The 19,988-nt window shown below is 42.9% G+C and overlaps 1 protein-coding gene across 2 annotated transcripts in view; it reads left to right on the top strand.

Annotated features, from left to right (window-relative positions):
• Window positions 1–19,988, top strand: part of PIK3C2B (phosphatidylinositol-4-phosphate 3-kinase catalytic subunit type 2 beta) — a 935,041-nt gene that overhangs the window by 754,491 nt on the left and 160,562 nt on the right. The window contains exon 28 of one of the 2 annotated variants that reach the window (XR_013274472.1): window positions 19,630–19,759. Coding sequence is in view for 1 of the 2 variants with exons in the window: in XM_077481256.1 (XP_077337382.1) it covers window positions 19,630–19,831 (202 nt within the window). In the remaining variant the exon portion in view is untranslated. Of the gene's footprint in view, window positions 1–19,629; window positions 19,832–19,988 lie in introns of those variants that run through there. The other variant, XM_077481256.1, reaches the window with a different exon arrangement.

The following is a 19,988-nucleotide window of genomic DNA, read 5'->3' as shown; positions in this document are numbered from 1 at the left end:
CCAACTTCACAGCGACACCTTTTTATACTGTCACAATATAAATATATATATTTATGTATACAATTGTGCTCATAAGTTTACATACCCTGGCAGAATTTATGATTTCTTAGCCTTTTTTCAGAGACTATGAATGATAACACTCTCACTCATGGTTAGTGTTTGGCTAAAGCCATTTGTTATCAGTCAACTGTGTTTACTCTTTTTAAATCATAATGACAACAAAAACTACCCAAATAACCCTGATCAAAAGTTTACATACCCTGGTGATTTTGGCCTCTAATCAAGAAGTGGAAAATAAGGGGTTCTGTTGAAACCAAACCACGGTCAGGTTAACCAACTAGAATTTCAGCCACAACTACCAGGAAAATGGTTCGGGATGCAAAGAAAAACCCACAAATAACTTTAGGTGAAATACAGGACTCTCTGAAAATGTGGTATGGCTGTTTCAAGATGGACACTAAAGAGGCACTTGAAGAATGAGCTGCATGGTCGAGTCACCAGAAGAAAGCCATTACTACGCAAATGCCACAAAGTATCCCACTTACAATACACCAAACAGCACAGACACAAGCCTCAAACCTTCTGACACAGTCATTTGGAGTGATGAGACCAAAAGTGAGATTTTTGGCCACAACCATAAACGCTACACTTGGAGAGGAGTCAACAAGGCCTATGGTGGGTATACCATTCCTACTGTGAAACACGGAGGTGGATCTCTGATGTTTTGGGGATGTGTGAGCTACAGTTATGGCAAGATGAATGCAGTATGTTATCAAAAAATAATGGAGGTACATTTGCATTCATCAGCGAGGAAGCTGCGCATGGGACGTACTTGCACATTCCAACATTACAATGATCCAAGTCGACCTGTCATTGGCTAAAGCAAGATAAAGTGAAGGTTCTAGAGTGGCCATCTCAATCTCCTGACCTCAGTATTATTGAGCCACGCTGGGGAGATCTCAAACTGGCAGTTCATGCAAGACAGCCCAAGAATTTCCAGGAACTGGGGCTTTTTGCCAAGAGGAATGGGCAGCTTTACCGTCTGAGAAGATAAAGAGCCTCATCCACAAATACCACAAAAGACTTCAAGCTGTCGTTGATGTTAAACGGGACAATACACGGTATTAAAGTGGAGTTCCACCCAAAAATGGAACCTCTGCTTTAAGAGCTGTGACCCCCTGACATGCCACATTTGGCATGTCATTTTTTTGGGGGGGGAGACAGTACCCTCTTTTCAGAGGGTCCCAGCTCCCACTTCCTCCTGGTGCACCACGACACCAGAAGGGAGATCACCTCTCCCCCTCACGGCAATCATCTGAGACATGTCACAGGTTCCAGATGATTGCGCAGCCAGTCACGACGTGCAGCGCAGCTTGCGCATGCGCAGTGGGTGCCCAGCTGTGAAGCCACAGCCGAGCGCCCACACTTACAATGCCAGCGCTGCAGAGAGGAGGGGGAGTTGAGCGGGGGTTCGTTCCCCCGCATCTCTGGACCCTGGGACAGGTAAGTGTCAGACTATTAAAAGTCAGCAGCTGCAGTATTTGTAGCTGCTGACTTTTTTACATTTTTTTTTTTTTTTTTTTAACAGATCTCTGCTTTATGAACTGGGGTATGTAAACTTTTAATCAGGGTCATTTTGGGTAGTTTTGGTTGCCATTATGATTTAAAAATAGTAAACACAGTTGATTGATAATAAATGACTTCAGCCAAACAGCTAAACAGTTATAAACCGCTGATGTTAAAAAAATAAATAAAAAAAAAGTAAGGCAATGACATAATGTGCTAGTATGCATTGCCTTGTAATACTCACCTTGGAACTAAGCCATCCAGCGATGTAAATTCACCGCTGAGAGGGCTGACATGTTCCCACTGTCTGTCTTCTGGGTTCACGAGCTACGGGTATGTGATTGGCCGGAGCCACGATGATGGCTCCAGGCACGTTCTCAAGTTCCAGACCTTCAGAGTGCATGTGCCAGTGATTTCATTGGCTTGCATACATGGTGAATATCTCCTAAATGGTGCATGTTTAGGAGATATTAATTTTACCTACAGGTAAGCCTTATCATAGGCTTACTTGTAGGTAACAATTACCAAGCAGGGTTTACAACCACTTTAAGCACTGACACCGTTGTTTTCAATTTTCACTGGGCAAATAAAAAATGTTTAGCCAGCCTTGTATAACCCTGCCTCCATCCATTATGCATGGTTTTTGCTAGTGTCCTAGGAGGTTGGATGCCTTTTCCTTTACTCTGCTTTGGAAAACCTTAAATATATATGTATATTTATTATGATTTTTCTCTTTGCTAACCTCAATCACAACTTTGCATACGCTGCTTTAGCTAGTCTTATTGCAGCAGCAATCCGGTGTATTTTCAACAACCGCTTTGGAGACCATACCTGGACCCTGCTTCACCGAATATTGCAGGGTTAACCTGGAACATGACCTTTAAAGTGGAAGTAAACTCCCCTATCGTTTTCAGCCAAGGAAGCTGCCATCTTTGCCTCTGTTTAATCATCAACTGCTATGGTGCTGCACATGTGATTCGTTATGACACCAGCCATTGGATAGTTTGGTTGAGAGCACAGCCAATGTGCAGTCAGCATTCCCGGCATGCCTTTTTTTTTTAACTGTTTAAATCGATGGGTTTACTTCCACTTTAAGTACTGGGCTCTGTTCCTGGCACTATTCAGACTTTTGTATGCTTTGTAGTTGGTCACAGAATATTTTCCAGGTCCAGAGACCTGGCACAGCCTCAGAGGTGACCCAGTCTTTAAAAGCTCATTTTGTGAGTAAGCCCTTCATACAGAAGCCTGTTGGTATTTCCTCAGCATAAGTTTGAAAGCCATAACCACAGCACACTGAACTGGTAAACTGCAGAATTTGAACTTCACTTACTAGGTTCTGCATTTTGACACTTCCCAGAACTCGTTTGCTGTCTTAATTGCAGAGCACTGTACAAGTACAGAGCTTTGACACAACCTCTGGTGTGAACCAGTTCCTGCAGGTTCACTTTGTGAACAATCCCTTGGGCTGAATTATATTGGTATTTTTTTTGGCTTTGCTTTGGACAACCTACCTGCACATACTGCACTGGTAAATAGCAAACTTGCTTGTATTTTTTCCTTCACTCAGTAGGCTTTGCTTTGTGGTGCTTTCCATACCTCTGTGCACTGTTAGATGATTGCAGGGTCTTCTCCAGGTCCAGAGTGTGGTTCTGTTGTGACCCCATCTCTGCAGACTTATTAGGTATTCAAGACCATCTAGCCTGACCTGTTTCGACATTTCCGTAGCTGTATCCAAATCATTTTACTCTTTCAGCCTATGAAATTTGCATGCAATGTGACTTAAAGGGATCTGGACTTATGACACTACTCAAACTTTGGTTTACTGCATTTTCTGTAGAGCACTTTTAGCACTGGAAGCTACCTCCCTGTTTGCACTGTTGCAGACTTTTCTCACAAATTTCTCACCTCTGCCATCTTGTTGCAGTAACAGGATGAGAGAACTGAGCGCCGAGTGTCTAGTTGAAGTGTGTGTGCATGCTTTACGTTGTTCCAGCCTTTCAGCTTAGAGAAAGCATTTTCCAGTTGTGGCTGCTGCTACTTCTATACCTTGTAAAACGTTTGGTCTCCTGTCTCATTCCACTGCCTGCCTACAGTGACCTCTGCCCACCTGCAATCCTCATCAACACCAGCTGTTTGCATTTGTGAGTACACAAAGCCTTGCCTCACTTTGGGCTTAGTTGTTCTCAACTACATGGTACAACATGTCTTTGCAGAGATGCACTGAGGACATTGCTGCTGCCAGGGATGTCCTTAGCCTGTACTATTTTACTGTTGATGGGATGATTTCTCTATTTTCCTAGAAAGTCCTGACATTTGCAACATAGATCCTGGGACCCCTATTACTATAGTCTTCCTCTCCAGAGTCTTATACTGCTCTGCAGCATGTAACTGAAACCTGACACATTTCAACAAGACCTTCAATATACAATTCTGATTTTTCCCAGGACTTTTTGCACACTCAACAGAACCCAGTAAAATTCTTTCACTTCTAAAAGCCCCTGTTACAATCTCGGATTCTAATTTGTAGCATTCACAACTTTCTCCACAAGTGTGTTTCACAAAAGGTACTTGCTCATCTTATTGATACAGTGTGTTCTACTATAAACTAGGGTATGGGCCTGTATTTCCAAGCATTGGGTCTTATAAAGCTGTGGTTTCCAAGACCACCTTATTATATCTGCCTTTTAAAACCTCCCTGTTTGAGGACTGAAAAGAACCTGTCTAGTCATGGCTTCCTCCTGAAAATGGTAAGTAACTTTTTCTCTTTATGTAATTTACTGGTATGTGGCCTACTGTAGACAATCCAGTCACACAGGCTGATGATTTTCTTATCTTTAAAGCGAAGGTCCACCCTAAAGTGGAGCTTCCGCTCATTGGAACCCTCCCCCCCTCCGGTGCCACAATTGGCACCTTTCAGGGGGGTGCAGGTACCTGTACAGTACAGGTATCTGCACCCACTTCCGGCGTAGATTCTGCAGAAGCTACGCCCTTTCCGCAGAATCTACTCCCCTTTCCGAAGGCCCCCCGCTGCCTTCTGGGAAACGCACGGATCCCAGAGACAGCGGGGACCATCCTTATTGCGCAGCGCGACTCGCGCATGCGCAGTAGGGAACCGGGAAATAAAGCCGCAAGGCTCCACTTCCTGATTCCCATACCCAAGATGGCGGTGGCAGCACCCAAGAGACGATCGGCTTCGGGTGCCGACATCGCGGGCGCGCTGGGCGGGTAAGTCTCATTATTTTAAAAGTCAGCAGCTGCAGTATTTGTAGCTGCTGGCTTTAAAAAAAAAAAAAACGGCGGACTCCCGCTTTAAGGATTTCACTGACCCTTCTAAGGTGTTGGTTTGATTTATCTGGTGTAATTGTTTGTTCCTGATTAGCAGTGACTCAAATTTGTGCATCCATTTCAGAGTGGATTAACTCGCTTAAAAGAAACAACTCTTTCAACTTTTTTTTAGCTCAAACCTTCATATGCTGGAGCTTTTGAAGCAGATATCTACAGCATTGTGTTACAACTGTGATGGTAATTTATCAGCTTCTGGGCTTATGTCTCACATGGGTTTAGCATCTGTGCACATTCACAGGCAACAGAACATACATTTTCCTTTTGCTCCAACTCCATTCTGTTCAGCCACTGGGAACAATGAAAGGGCACTCCCAGTAGCTTCAATCAGTGCTTTTACAGGCGTTGAGGCCTGTTGACCCGTTGTCTGCCTGGTCTATCCACCTCTTTGTGACTATTAATTGAGGGAAACCCCAGGGAAAGGGAGTGGGTCACATGTTCATTCATAGCTACAAGTATTGGGTATTTATTTTCTTACATCAGGGGACACAGAGCCATAGTAATAACTATGTGGGTTATATCGGATCATCAAGTGCTGGACACTGGCACGCGCCTAAGGTGTGAACTTCCCCCATATAACCCCTCCAACTACTGGGAGTCCTCAGTTTTTTTGCCAGTGTCTAAGGTGTTGGGTACTTGTAAGGATGTGTTGTACTGAGCTCCACGGGCAGATATCTTTGATGAGAGCCAGCCATCCTGACTGGATCCATTCTGATGTCTCCGTAATGGACTAAATGAATGGTACCCAGGCCTCATCTGAAGAGGCAAGGTTTTGCTTGCAAATGCTTTAAGAGCTGGGCCCCCGGGATCCAGTACTTTTTACAGTTTACTGGCAGGGTCTTCTCGCAGGTCCAGGATTGGGGGATAGCCTGAGTGTTCCCTGGTTCCTGAAAGTTTCCTTTTAAGGTCTCGGAGCCTACCGTGAAGGGCGAAGATTGTTTTTTTTATCTCTGATCAACCCTGCTGCGAGATGAGGTAGGGGAGATTTTCTCAGGAAGTTCTCCTTCCATGTATTGTGTTGTCATGTCATGTCTGTGTCACCACTGGAGGCTGTATTGAGTACTCATTGTTCTGGCGCTGAAGGGGGGTCTGATCACTTCCTGGGCCCCCAGATTGGCAATTTTTGTCTGATTGAATGCCAGCCAGCTGCCTTTTTTCTTTCCCTTTTTTTTTTTTGGCAAGCGCACACGCGTGAGATTCAGCTTCCCTGTTTGAAAGAGGAAGGGGGGGCGTTTCCATGTGGGAGGCGTGGCTAAGCGGCGTCATACGCCGGCCACACGTGTAGGAAGTAGTTTAGAGCTCTGCAAGAGAAGCTGCTGCCTGGCGGTGGACAGAGCAGAGTGGTTACTGGTCAGGTTTGGTGACGCAGGCATTTCCCTTTTGACAACATTGTACTGTATAGCTAGGATTAATAGCAGTTATTGTACTGTACTATAGCCTAGCAAGTGAAACATTATTTTGCTGGTACTGCCTCTGCTTTGTACTGTAAGATATGAGTGACAAAGGGACCAGGAACTCCTCAAAGGTTCTAATGGGTTAATGGTATACAACAAACTGAAAACCTTTCCAAAAGAATGTCTTCCTACCCTGAGAGGTAAAAAGAAAAATACTGCCAGTCAGATGAGCCGTCAAGGGTAGAACACTTCTGTCCCTGTGTATTTCATACAGACAGGTTTTTTTCTTCTACCATTTTAAAGAATATTGCTATGATGTCTCTCCATAGTAGGACTAAACATAGCAGATTCTCATCTAGTCCTCTGGGCCCTTTTGTTGAGGTGCAGGAGGCTGGTGATCAGGTAGATCTAACCAAATATTGGAAGATACTTATTTTTCCTATTCGGAGGATCCTAACAGGGAGGGAGTAGCCGCACAAGTCAGGTGTTTGTCTACTCCCTTACTTAACCCTTTTGTTGCCTGCAGCACAGGCTCATGAAGTATCTACCTCTAATAGGGTTCATTTGAACCTCCCCCGCCTGGGGATGTTTTTCTTATTCATGCATAGCTATGTATTCTGAATGGGAACATTTCTATGAAAGAAATGGGGGGTTCCATCTATTAATGCTGCAATCACCTCAGTGAGCAGAGTCTCACATGTCCAGTGGATATTGCACTGATGTTAAAGGATCCAGCATGTTAAGGTTGGATTTTCCTTTTCAAGACAAGATGTCTTTTGCAGTTCTTGCTACAAGTGGAGTAGCTCAGTCCATTAACCCTTTAACGTCTGCTCCACTATTTTGGTGGAGCACATTTTGAGTCACGCCAATGCATTGGAATGTGGACTCCAAGGGGTTAAGGAACAGGTGTGAGATAACTGAAAGTTCTGCCTGATCAGCGGGCCCGGCAAGGGGCTGATGTATTTGACACACTGTGTCTCACAGATGCTATGAAGGACTCGATCGTTTAAGCCCTATGGCTTATACTTGGACTAGCATTTTTGCAGAGGTCCGTGGCTGAGATATTGATCAGCTGAAGTACCAGGTGAAAACCCTTAGCCAGTCTGTGTCCCTTCCTGGGGTATGACTATTTAGAGTGGATAAGTACATCCAAAAGGGGTAAAGCTCTCTTTACCAGTTAAAAGAGGTTCAAACAGTTCTCCTTTAATCGTGCAGCCTCTCCTATGCCTGGGTAATCTGCTTTTAGGCAGTCTCAAACGTCAGGTTCAGGAGAAAGTTCCCAGGGGCAGCACCAGGATCTTGGGGGCAGAAAGCCCATAAAGCAGAATGCTAAGGTCTTCTCATGAAGGAGCACCCCCACTCGTTTGGGTGAGGGGAAAGGTCCTGCGATTCTCAAAGTCTGGCAGGAACAATGTTAAGAGCAGAGGGATTTCTGCAATTCTTTTTTTTTTCTCTAGGTTACATATAGAGTTTCAAGAGCCCGGATGCAGGGCCGTTTTTAAGGCAGGGCAAAAGGGGCAGCTGCCCTGGGCCTTGTCATTGTTGTGGGGCCCAAATCAGATACCACATACTTGCCAACTATCCTGGTTTAAATTCCCTCGTCCCTTGAGGTTTTAGTCCTGTGCTGTGTCCTAATATTTCAGTGTGAAATGCTGCTACTAATGCTGCCCAGCTCTGCCCTATTGTTGTGTACAGATGAATCACCTGCAGACCCTGTGTTTACATGTAAATTACCAGCATTCATATGTAAATAGAGGCAGCATTCATATGTAAATAGCAGCAGCCGGCGGCATTGATTTTTATATCATGCCCCCCTGAGGTCATATCCACAGTAATCTCTAGAAACCAATTAACAAGCATAAATGATGTGCTGTAACCTCTAGCAACCAGTCAGTGAGCGGTAATGATACACTAATCTCTGGCAACCAATCACAATAGCTACCTGATCTGATTCCGTAAATAGATTTGGAGTCTGATGGACTGGTATTTATTGTATGTCTCAGAGCAGATGGAGAGCGAAACTGCATGGGGGGGGGGCCCCAAAAATAGTTTTGCCCAGGGTCCAATCAATATTAAAGAAGGCCCTGCCCGGATGGCCCAATCGACTTTCGATCTGAAGGTCCGGGGTTCGGGTCCTGTTTGGATGCTGTCTGTGGGGTCCTTGGGGGCTGCTGATGTGGCAGTTTTTATGCAAGAGTGTCCGTCTCCTCAAAGAATGCTCCTAAGGTTCCAGAGAAAAAAAAAAGAAGAGAAGTCTCTCTTTCTGGCCTCTGGATCAGCTGTTATCCCAGTCCATGATATCAGAGATTCCCTTAGTGGAAAAGTTTTTTTTTTTGGCTCAAACCTTTTAAGGTCCCAGAGCCAAACAGAGAGGTAAGACCCATTCTAGATCTCGGAGATCTGAATCGGCAGTTGAACATTCGATCCTTTCATAATTCGATCGCCTGTGTCCATCCTGAGTTGCATATCTCCATGTGCCAAAGTTTCCCGCTTACCAGAAATTTCTACGGTTTGAAATATAAAATAATTTTTTCAATCGTGGCACTGCCATTCAGCTTAGCCACAGCACCACGAGTGTTCTGAAATATTCTGGCACCTTCTTTAGCCAGGTTAAGGGCTCATGGCATAACGGTCTATTAGCCTATTAGAAGATCTACTTTCAATAGATCATTCAGTCTCCGGTCTAAAACCAGAGTCTGATCTCAGCTGTAAAATTTAAATGGTAATGGGTGTTGCGCTCCTAAAATTCTAATCTGAAAATCATAACCAAATTGTCATATATCTGAGTGACAATAAATATAAAAAAAATGTTTAATGTTCAGTAATGTCTTTTCCAATAACGTGCTATTGTGCAAGATTCGGACAGATCTAATCCACAGTGTGCAAGATGTATAATAAAAACATATGTAATCAGCAATCCAACTGAGTGCCAGTAGATATATGTGCAAATAAGCAGAATATATAAATACTAATCGGTGCAAAAATCAATGTGTAAATAAATAGAGAAGATAAAAATATGCAGAAAAATGCTAAAAGGAAGGCATAGATAAATAAAGTCCAGAGTGAGATATGGAGCTCTTCGGGGTCCACTGTGCAAACTAGTGCAAGTGTAGCAGTGTTTTGAAGGAACAGTGAGTGATAATACAATAATATCCAGTGTCAGTGTGACTTTTAAGTGCGGTATATGAGTGTATTCAGTGCCACTGACACTCATGGCTGTGCTAAATGATTACCTTACTGCTGTAAGGCAAACAGCATGTAGAGGAGGTAGGGGGAGTTTTAATCCCTTCAGATTGTAGTATTCCTGCACGTCCCTACTATGTCTGAAGCAGAGCCAGAGGGGATCCTTCCTTTTCCTTCCGCTGAATAGGTATCTATGATCACTCACATGTTCAGTGTATCAGGATATAAAAGGGGGGATAAAGAGCCCACCATGGTGTAGTATATTTACAACAAAGGTGAAGTTTTATTAATGAAATAATCGAGAACTCACATTTCCATGTGTAGATCACGCAATGTACAAACGTTGCGTGATCTACACTTTATTATAGTGGTCTGAGGTTAATATAGGATATATATACGCTTTGGTCATATTGGGAGTGTCAGCACATTATGTATTAAAGCGTATACAGTGCCTTGCGAAAGTATTCTGCCCCCCTTGAACTTTTCAACCTTTTGCCACATTTCAGAGGCTTCAAACATAAAGATATAAAATTTAAATTTTTTGTGAAGAATCACCAACAAGTGAGACACAATTGTGAAGTGGAACGAAATTATTGGATTTTTTGAAACTTTTTTAACCCTTTCATGACTAAGCCTATTTTGGCATTTGGTGTTTCAAGTTAAAATCCATATTTTTTGCTAGAAAATTACTTGGAACCCCCAAACATTATATATATTTTTTTAGCAGAGACTCTTGATAATAAAACGGCGATTGTTGAAATATTTAATGTCACACGGTATTTGCGCAGCGGTGTTTTAAACGCAACTTTTTTGGAAAAGGGACACTTTCATGAATTTTAAAAAAATGAAACAGTAAAATTAGCCCAATTTTTTTGCAAAATGTGAAAGATAATGTTGCGCCGAGTAAATAGATACCAAACATGTCACACTTTATAATTGCACGCACTCGTGGATTTACGACAAAGTCCGGTACCTAAAAATCTCAATAGGCGACGCTTTACATTTTTTTTACGGTTACCAGGTTAGCGTTACAGAGGAGGTCTAGTGCTAGAATTATTGCTCTCGCTCGGATGATCGCGGCGATACATCACATGTGTGATTTGAACACAGTTTACATATGCGAGCGCGACTTCCGTATGCGTTTTCTTTGCTTCGCGAGCTCGCGGGGACGGTGGGCGCTTTAAAAAAATTTTTTTTTATTTATATGAACCACTTCAATACAGGGCACTTTCGCCCCCTTCCTTCCCAGCCCAATTTTCAGCTTTCAGCGCTCTAGCGCTTTCAGTGACAATTGCGCAGTCATGCTACACTGTACCCAAATGAAATTTTTATCATTTTGTTTGCACAAATAGAGCTTTATTTTGGTGGTATTTATTCACGACTCCGTTTTTTATTTTTTGCGATATAAGCGCAAAAAAGCGGAAATTTGGAAAAAAAAACAATGTTTTCTTTTTTCTATTTTAAAAGAAATCCAATAAAATCAAATTTTGTCATAAATTTAAGCCAAAATTTATTCTGCTACATGTTTTTGGTAAAAAAAATTCCGTTAAGTGTATAATAATTGGTTTGTGTGATCACGGACATATGTACGCAAATGATCATTTACATATGTGTGCAGGTGATCACGTACATATGTGTGCAGATAATCATTGGGACATGTGATTTTAGTGGGACATATGTGGGGGACATGTGTTTTTATTATTTGGGGACATGTATGTTTTGGAGACATGTGTGGGGACATTGTGTTTATACTGTGTGGTGTGTTTACTGTGTGGTGATTTGTGTGTACACTAGACTGATGATCAGTGAGTAAAAAGCTGTAAAAAACAGCTCATACTCACTGATCAGCCGGCTGCAGCGATCCGCTCTCCTCTCCTCAGCGATGACTTCTGTGTGAGGAGAGGAGGAGCCGATTGCCTAGCAACCGGCTGTTTGTTTACATCACATGACGGCCGTGATTGGACACGGCCGTCATGTGATCAGGAGGGCCAATCACAGAGCCCTCCTGCCGATCTGAGATGCGCCGTGTCCGGGTGACACGGGCGCATCGGGATCGCGCCGCTGCGCGGGCACGCACGCGCGATCCCGCTACTTCTGATGGACGTTCCTGAACGTCCTATCAGGAGTAGACGGCTCCCACCTGGCCGTATATGTGCATTGGCCGGGTGGGAAGTGGTTAAAATGACTAAATTGTTAAAAAAAAAAAAAAAAATGTGATCACTTTTATTGCTGTCACAAGGAATGTAAACATCCTTTGTGACAGTAATAGGTGGTGACAGGTACTCTTTATGGAGGGATCGGGGGTCTAAAAGACCCCCCACCCCTCATTTACACTTCAATGTATTTAGATCGCCAAAAACGGCGATTCTGAATACCGTATATTTTTTTTAAACCGGCGCCATTGGCAGCCGAGTAAACGGGAAGTGACCTCATGACGTCGCTTCCGTGTTTACGATTAGGATACTGGAATGAAGCCGATTACGGCTTCATTCCAGTTCCTCCCCAGCAGCTGGAGGCGCTGGATCTTGAATCGGTGCTCCCGATCGAGCGGGAGCACCGGTAACAGCGGCAGGAGGCGGCGGGAGGGGGGACGTCTCAGTTGTTATGGCTGGATAGCCAATCGCCCGCTGAAAAAAACGGTACCAGGATGATGCCTGCAGGTGCGGGCATCATCCCGGTATAACCCCGTAAGTCGAGTACGCAGATCTGCGTACGCTCGGCGGTTAGGGGTTAACTAATAAAAAAATGAAAAGGGGGCGTGCAAAATTATTCGGCCCCCTTGCGTTAATACTTTGTAGAGCCACCTTTTACTGCGATTACAGCTGCAAGTCGCTTGGGGTATGTCTCGATCAGTTTTGCACATCGAGAGACTGAAATTCTTGCCCATTCATCCTTGCAAAACAGCTCGAGCTCAGTGAGGTTGGATGGAGAGGGTTTGTGAACAGCATTTTTCAGCTCTTTCCACAGATTCTAGATTGGATTCAGGTCTGGACTTTGACTTGGCCATTCTAACACCTGGATACGTTTATTTGTGAACCATTCCTTTGTAGATTTTGCTGTATGTTTGGGATCATTGTCTTGTTGGAAGATAAATCTCCGTCCCAGTTTCAGGTCTTTTGCAGACTCCAACAGGTTTTCATCCAGAATGGTCCTGTATTTGGCTGCATCCATCTTCCCCTCAATTTTAACCACCTTCCCTGTCCCTACTGAAGAAAAGCAGGCCCAAACCATGATGCTGCCACCACCATGTTTGACAGTGGGGATGGTGTGTTGAGGGTGATGAGCTGTGTTGCTTTTACGCCAAACATATCGTTTTGCATTGTGGGCAAAAAGTTCGATTTTGGTTTCATCTGACCAGAGCACCTTCTTCCACATGTTTGGTGTGTCTCCCAGGTGGCTTGTGGCAAACTTTAGACAATACTTTTTATGGATATCTTTGAGAAATGGCTTTCTTCTTGCCACGCTTCCATAAAGGCCAGCTTTGTGCAGTGTACGACTGATTGTTGCCCTATGGACAGTCTCTCCCACCTCAGCTGTAGTTCTCTGCAGTTCATCCAGAGTGATCATGGGCCTCTTGGCTGCATCTCTGATCAGTCTTCTCCTTGTCTGAGCTGAAAGTTTAGAGGGACGGCCAGGTCTTGGTAGATTTGCAGTGGTCTGATACTCCTTCCATTTCAAAATGATCGCTTGCACAGTGCTCCTTGGGATGTTTAAAGCTTGGGGAATCTTTTTGTATCCAAATCCGGCTTTAAACTTCTCCATAACAGTATTACGGACCTGCCTGGTGTGTTCTTTGGTCTTCATGATGCTCTCTGCACTTTCAACAGAACCCTGAGACTATCACAGAGCAGGTTCATTTATACAGAGACTTGATTACACACAGGTGGATTCTATTTATCACCATCAGTCATTTAGGACAACATTGGATCATTCAGAGATCCTCGCTGAACTTCTGGAGTGAGTTTGCTGCACTGAAGTAAAGGGGCCGAATAATTTTGCACGCACCACTTTTCAGTTTTTTATTTGCTAAAAAAGTTTAAAATATCCAATAGATTTCATTCCACTTCACAATTGTGTCCCACTTGTTGGTGATTCTTCACAAAAAATAAAAATTTTATATCTTTATGTTTGAAGCCTGAAATGTGGCAAAAGGTTGAAAAGTTCAAGGGGGCCGAATACTTTCGCAAGGCACTGTATATCCTATATTAAACTCAGACCACTATAATATGGCCACAGCTGGACCATACTATTACCAACGTTCTATCAAAGAAGAAAAAAATCCACAGCAAAATGCCCACGATCGGAGCCCAGGCAAAGATCCCTAGGAAAATGGCCGCTCCATTGGTTTGAATAGGAGCTTCAAGAAAATGGCCGACCAATATTAATATCACCCGGACCTATTTAAACGAACTCCATTGCCTTCAAGCCGCATCCCAGTCGAAGTCACGTGTGTTGTGATGTAATGCGTAGGATAGCTTGAGGCAGACAGACACCGGAAGAGACGGTCAGGAACGAGCTCGGCGCTCGTTTCTACGTTGCGTGATCTACACATGGAAATGTGAGTTCTCGATTATTTCATTAATAAAACTTCACCTTTGTTGTAAATATACTACACCATGGTGGGCTCTTATACATTGAACCTGTGAGTGATCATAGATACCTATTCAGCGGAAGGAAAAGGAAGGATCCCCTCTGGTTCTGCTTCAGACATAGTAGGGACGTGCAGGAATACTACAATCTGAAGGGATTAAAACTCCCCCTACCTCCTCTACATGCTGTTTCCCTTACAGCAGTAAGGTAATCATTTAGCACAGCCATGAGTGTCAGTGACACTGAAGACACATACCGCACTTAAAAGTCACACTGACACTGGATATTATTGTATTATCACTCACTGTTCCTTCAAAACACTGCTACACTTGCACTAGTTTGCACAGTGGACCCCGAAGAGCTCCATATCTCACTCTGGACTTTATTTATCTATGCCTTCCTTTTGGCATTTTTGTACATAATTGCACATCTTCTCTATTTATTTGCACATTGATTTTTGCTCCAATTAGTATTTATATATTCTGCTTATTTGCACATATATTTATTTGCACTCAGCTGGATTGCTGATTACGTTTGTTCTTTATTTTTGCACATTGTGGATTCGTATTTTTATATTTTGCTTATTTGCACATATACCTACTGGCACTCAGTTGGATTGCTGATTACGTCTGTTTTTATTATATATCTTGCACACTGTGGATTAGATCTGTCCGGATCTTGCACTTTATTTCAAAAGACATAACTGAACATTATATTTTTTTTTTATTTATTGTCACTCAGATATTTGACAATTTTGATATGATTTTTAGAGAAGAATTTTAGGAGCGCAATACCATTTTAATTTTTCACTTATTTGGGTAACAGTTTGACCCCTACGGTGGTTGCAGTACCCAAATTAAGCACTTACATTCCCTTTTAGCACAGGAGTACTTACTTCATATGATCTCAGCTGTAGATATCTGAAATCTCTAGGTTTGATTCTCAGCCTAGGAAGATTCTCCTTAAAACCATCAAGGAGGTTACTTGGGGGCTGGTTATAGATACCATAAATAAGAAGGTATTCTTACCCCCGACGTGAATCAGTTCCATTGTAGGAATAATTCAACTTATCAGGATAAAGGAAAATTCATTCGGCTGCAGGAGATTTTTAGGGGAAATGGTGGCCTCTTCAGGGCCGTCCCTTACGCGCAGTTTTATTCAAAGACTGCTTCAAGACACCATCCTGACGGTCTGGAATAAAGATGATCCAGGCCTTGTTTGTTTCCAATACGCTTGGCTCTTGACATAGGTCAGAACCTAAATTGGTGGTCGTTATCTATCCTGCAAGGTGTTAAAAACAGATGCCAGCCTTCTAGGTTAGGGAGCAGCCCTGGAAGAAGATTCTGTCCAGGGGAGATGGTCGGATTACGGTACTGTCCTGACAGCATTCCGTCTGACAGAGCCACGGCGGTGGCTTACATCAATCACCAGGGGAGGCACAAGAAGTCGTGCAACCCAAAAAAGAGGTGAATAATGTTCTAGCTTTGGCAGAACACAACACTCCTTGCCTATCGGCAATTTTAATATTTCAGACGTACTACTTGAGCCGCCAGCAATTATTTCTGGGAGAATGATCTCTTCACCCCGACATCTTCCTAGCAATATGTCAGATGGGGTACTCCGGACATGGACCTATTCACATCCAGATTCATTAGTAAGGTCAAGCAAGGGGTCCGCTAGCAGGCAGAACAGACGCATTAGTCTTCCCAGGGCATCAGTTTTCACTGATCTTGCATTTCCTCCAGCTCTGCTACTTCCACGTCTTCTCCGTAGGATTAAGCAGGAACAGAAGGGGGTGATTCTGGTGGCCCCACCCGGGTCCCAGAAGATCTTGATTTATTGAGATAAAGATGGCAGTAGGAGTCCTTTGGACTCTGCCATTATAGTCAGACCTTCTTGCACAAGGTCCGTTATTTCATCCTACTTTACAGACAAGGAGTTTAACAGGTTTGATTGTTGAATCCCCCTCTTTAAAAAATCATGGGTGATCTCCTTCAGTAGTGTCTACTTTGACTAAGCCCAGGAAGCCGGCTTCCAGAATCACTTACTATAGAATCTGGAAGGCATAGGTTTATGGTATGGATCCATGGGTTGGCACCCCAGGAAGTATGTCAATAGGCAGGATTCCTGCATGTGGGATCTGAAATGAAGCTGGCCTTGACTTTTATCAAGAGCCAGATCTGCCATGTCTTTTCCTATGGCCTCTTGCTTCACACTTTTGGTGCGTAGCTTATTCAGGGGGTAACATGGTTTATTCCCCCTATCAGGGCACCTCTAAATCCTTAGGATTTAAGATGGGTATTATCGGCTTTGTTAAATCGGCTGTTTGAACCTTACGAGAAATTCTCTTGGTTCTTTGACAAGAAAGATAATCTTTTTTTGCTTGCCATTTCTTCTGCTAGAAGAGTATCGGAACCTGCGGCTCTGTCTTGTAAGAGCCATATTTCATCATGTATGGGGACAAGGTTATTTGATGTCCTCATCCTGAATTCTTACCAAAAGTGGTAATAGGTTTTCATTTAAACCAAGATATTATTCTTCCTTCTTTCTCCCCAGAAGCCTTAATCTGGGGAAGAGAAAGCACTACAGTCTCTTGATGTAGTAAGAGCGATCAGAATTTATTTAAGGGCAACCGCTCAGGTTCGCAAAACACAGGTTTTGTTTGTACTGCCAGAGGGTCCAAGATATGGACAGGCAGTGTCAAAATCCACTATTTTCCAAATGGATTTGTCAACTGAGTGATCAAGCTTCAGCTTAAAGAAGAAAATTCTTCCTTCTCGTATTAAGAGCACACTCATCCAGGGCAATTAGTGCCTCTTGGGTGGTGCATCATCAGGCCTCTATGGCTCAGATCTGTAAGACCGCAACCTGGCCTTCAATTCAGACGTTTATCCGATTTTATCAAATTGATATTAACCACTTCAGCCCCAGAGGATTTTACCCCCTTCCTTACCAGAGCACTTTTTGCGATTTGGCACAGCGTCGCTTTAACTGACAAATGCGCGGTTATGCGACGTTGCACCCAAACAAAATTGACATCCTTTTATTCCCCACAAATAGAGCTTAATTTTGGTGGTATTTGATCACCTCTGCGGTTTTTCTTTTTTGCGCTATAAACAAAAAATAGCGACAATTTTGAAAAAAAACACTATTTTTTACTTTTTGCTATAATAAATATCCAGTTTTTTTTTTTTTTTTATAATTTTTTTCCTCAGTTTAGGCCGATACGTATTCTTCTACATATTTTTGGTAAAAAAAAAATCACAATTGGCGATTATTAATTGGTTTGCGCAAGTTATAGCATCTACACAATAGGGGAAAGATTTCTGGGTTTGTTTTTTTTCACTAGTAATGGTGCCGATCTGCAATTTTTTTTCGTGACTGCGACATTATGGTGGACACATCGGACACTTTTGACACATTTTAGGGACCATTCACATTTACACAGCGATTGTGCTATAAAAGTGCACTGATTACTGTGTAAATGTGACTGGCAGGGAAGGGGTTAACACAAGGGGGCGCTGCAGTGGTTAATATGTTCCCTATGGGAGTGATTCTAACTGTGGGCGGAGGAGACCGATCAGTGTTCCTCTGTACTGGGAACACACCATCGGTCTCCTCTCCACTGATAGGACGTAGATCTGTGTGTTTACATACACAAATACACGGTCCTGCTGTGTTCCTGGGCAATCATTACATTGGTGATTCGTGTACATTTCCCTTTACGTTGGTGGTCAGTGTAAATCCCCCTTTATATTGGTGGTCTGTGTAAACCCCCCTTTACATTGGTGGTCTGTATAAATCCCCCCTAACATTGGTGGTCGTTGTAGAAGTGTCAGCTTGCATTGGTGGTCAGTGTAAATTCCCTGTTACATGGAGGTCATTGTATATTTCCCCATTACACTGGTGGTTGGTGTAAATGCTCCTATTACATTGGTGTCAGTGTAGAAATACCTCTTTATATTGGTGGGTGGCTTAAAATCCACCGTTACAGGGTGGTCAATGCAAATTCCCCCTCACATTGGTGGTCAGTCTAGAACCCCCCACTATATACTTGCCAAAGATTTCCAGCTTTGCTCTACATGATTCAGAATTTGCCACAGTGTATTGCCTCCTAACTAATCCCATGCCCCACAACTGCCACTGATCCCATCCACCACCCAGCATTGCCACTGATCACACCTCTCCTCCCCCATCATTGCCACTGATCCTAGGAGTCGTAGTAACCCTAGGAGTTTTCTGCCTATTGATGGGTCCCTTCACCTCCCCAGCCCATGGTGTGTAGGCAGTAAGTAGATCATGGGCTGTAACCTCTAGCAATCAATCATTAAGCAGTAATGATGTGCACTAACCTCTTGCAACCAATCATTGAGCGTTAAGGATATGCAGTAACCTCTAGTAACCAATCTGTGAGCAGTAATAATGTGCAGTAACCTCTAGCAACCAATCCACAAGCAGACATCATGTACTGTAACCTCTAGCAAATCAGTGAGCCACAATGTGTGCTGTAACCTCTAGCAGCCAGTCAGTGAGCGGTAATGATACACTGTAACTTCTGGCAACCAATCGAAATTGCTGCCTGATCTGATTCAGGAAACTGATTTTGAGTCTAGCTGCTGTTTATTGTATTTTTAGAGCACGTGGAGAAAGATTGCATGGAAGGGGGCCCCAAGAAAATGTTTGCCCAGGGTCCAATCAATATTAAAGATGGCCCTGCTGACATGGCTAAGGACCTGGTTGCCAGAAACTCATAAGTGTCTGCTGGAACTGCTTATGCTAATGTCAGCTTTGAATGGTTCCATATTATTCTGTTGGTACCTTTTCAGTTTATGTAACTCCATGTACACTGCATAATAATGTATACCATTGGAATGATGTTACAAAAAAATATTATCATCCTTATGCAGGCCATACACGGTCGAATTTCGAACGAATTTTCTTTTCAAAATCAGAAAATTCGTTTTTTTTTGTGATCCGATGATGCCACCATTGATTTTAGAAATTCGGCCGACCAAGCCTTCAATTTCACCTCATGTTGCTACAGAAAATAATTTTCTTGGCTGGGAATCTTCTTTTCTCTCCGTACATTTTCTTTTATCTCCGTACATTTTCTTTTATCTCCATACATTTTCTTTTCTTATTACGTTTCTCGCACGATTCTCCCATCATTGATTAGAAAATTGTTTGTTTTTCTAAAAATTTCCAACATGTCCGATTCCTCAAATTTTTTTTCCGCACGAAAATCGGCTGTTGCTGCAGCCCACTAATGGTGCGAAATTCATACGAAAATTCTTAGACACAATTTTCGAAAGAAAATTATTTCGAAATTCGAACCGTGTATGGCCGGCATTATTTCAACAGTCTGTGTCTGTTGTTTTGCAGGCAAGATTAATATTAGTTATCAATATTTACCCTCTATTACAATCAACTTCCAACAGGCATCAGACATGTAAGGTCATGGCTTTATTAGGTATTGCTTTTAAGAGATTTAGAAAAGTGTATATTCTGGGCTGTTTTAACATTGTGTTTCTATTTTCTTTCTTCTTTTCCCCAGTCTTATAGAATCCAGCCTTGGGTCAGTGGCTACTAAGCTGAATTTTTTCATACACAATCTTGCGCAGCTGAAATTTAGTGGTTTAGATGAACGTCTGACACTCTCTTTTGTTCCAAAAATCCATACGATGAAAATGGATGGGAGAATCTGTGATGTCTTCCTGACTAGATATAAGAAGATATGTAATCCTAATAAGGGATATGTAAGTAAAAACGTATCTTTATGTCCCAAGATGGTGAAAGATGAAGGGCATCCCTTATTGCAATTTATAGACAGGGCACCATAAAGCAAGCCATATACTATACAATTTTCTTTCATTCAACCACAGGTTGAAGGAAAGAAATTTGCTAGATTCCCCC

This window comes from Lithobates pipiens, unplaced genomic scaffold, assembly GCF_037356315.1.
Source record: "Lithobates pipiens isolate NorthernLeopardFrog02 unplaced genomic scaffold, aLitPip1_a1.2 Scaffold_16, whole genome shotgun sequence".
In the NCBI taxonomy this organism is placed as follows: domain Eukaryota; kingdom Metazoa; phylum Chordata; class Amphibia; order Anura; family Ranidae; genus Lithobates; species Lithobates pipiens.
This window is presented reverse-complemented; position numbering and strand designations above follow the sequence as displayed.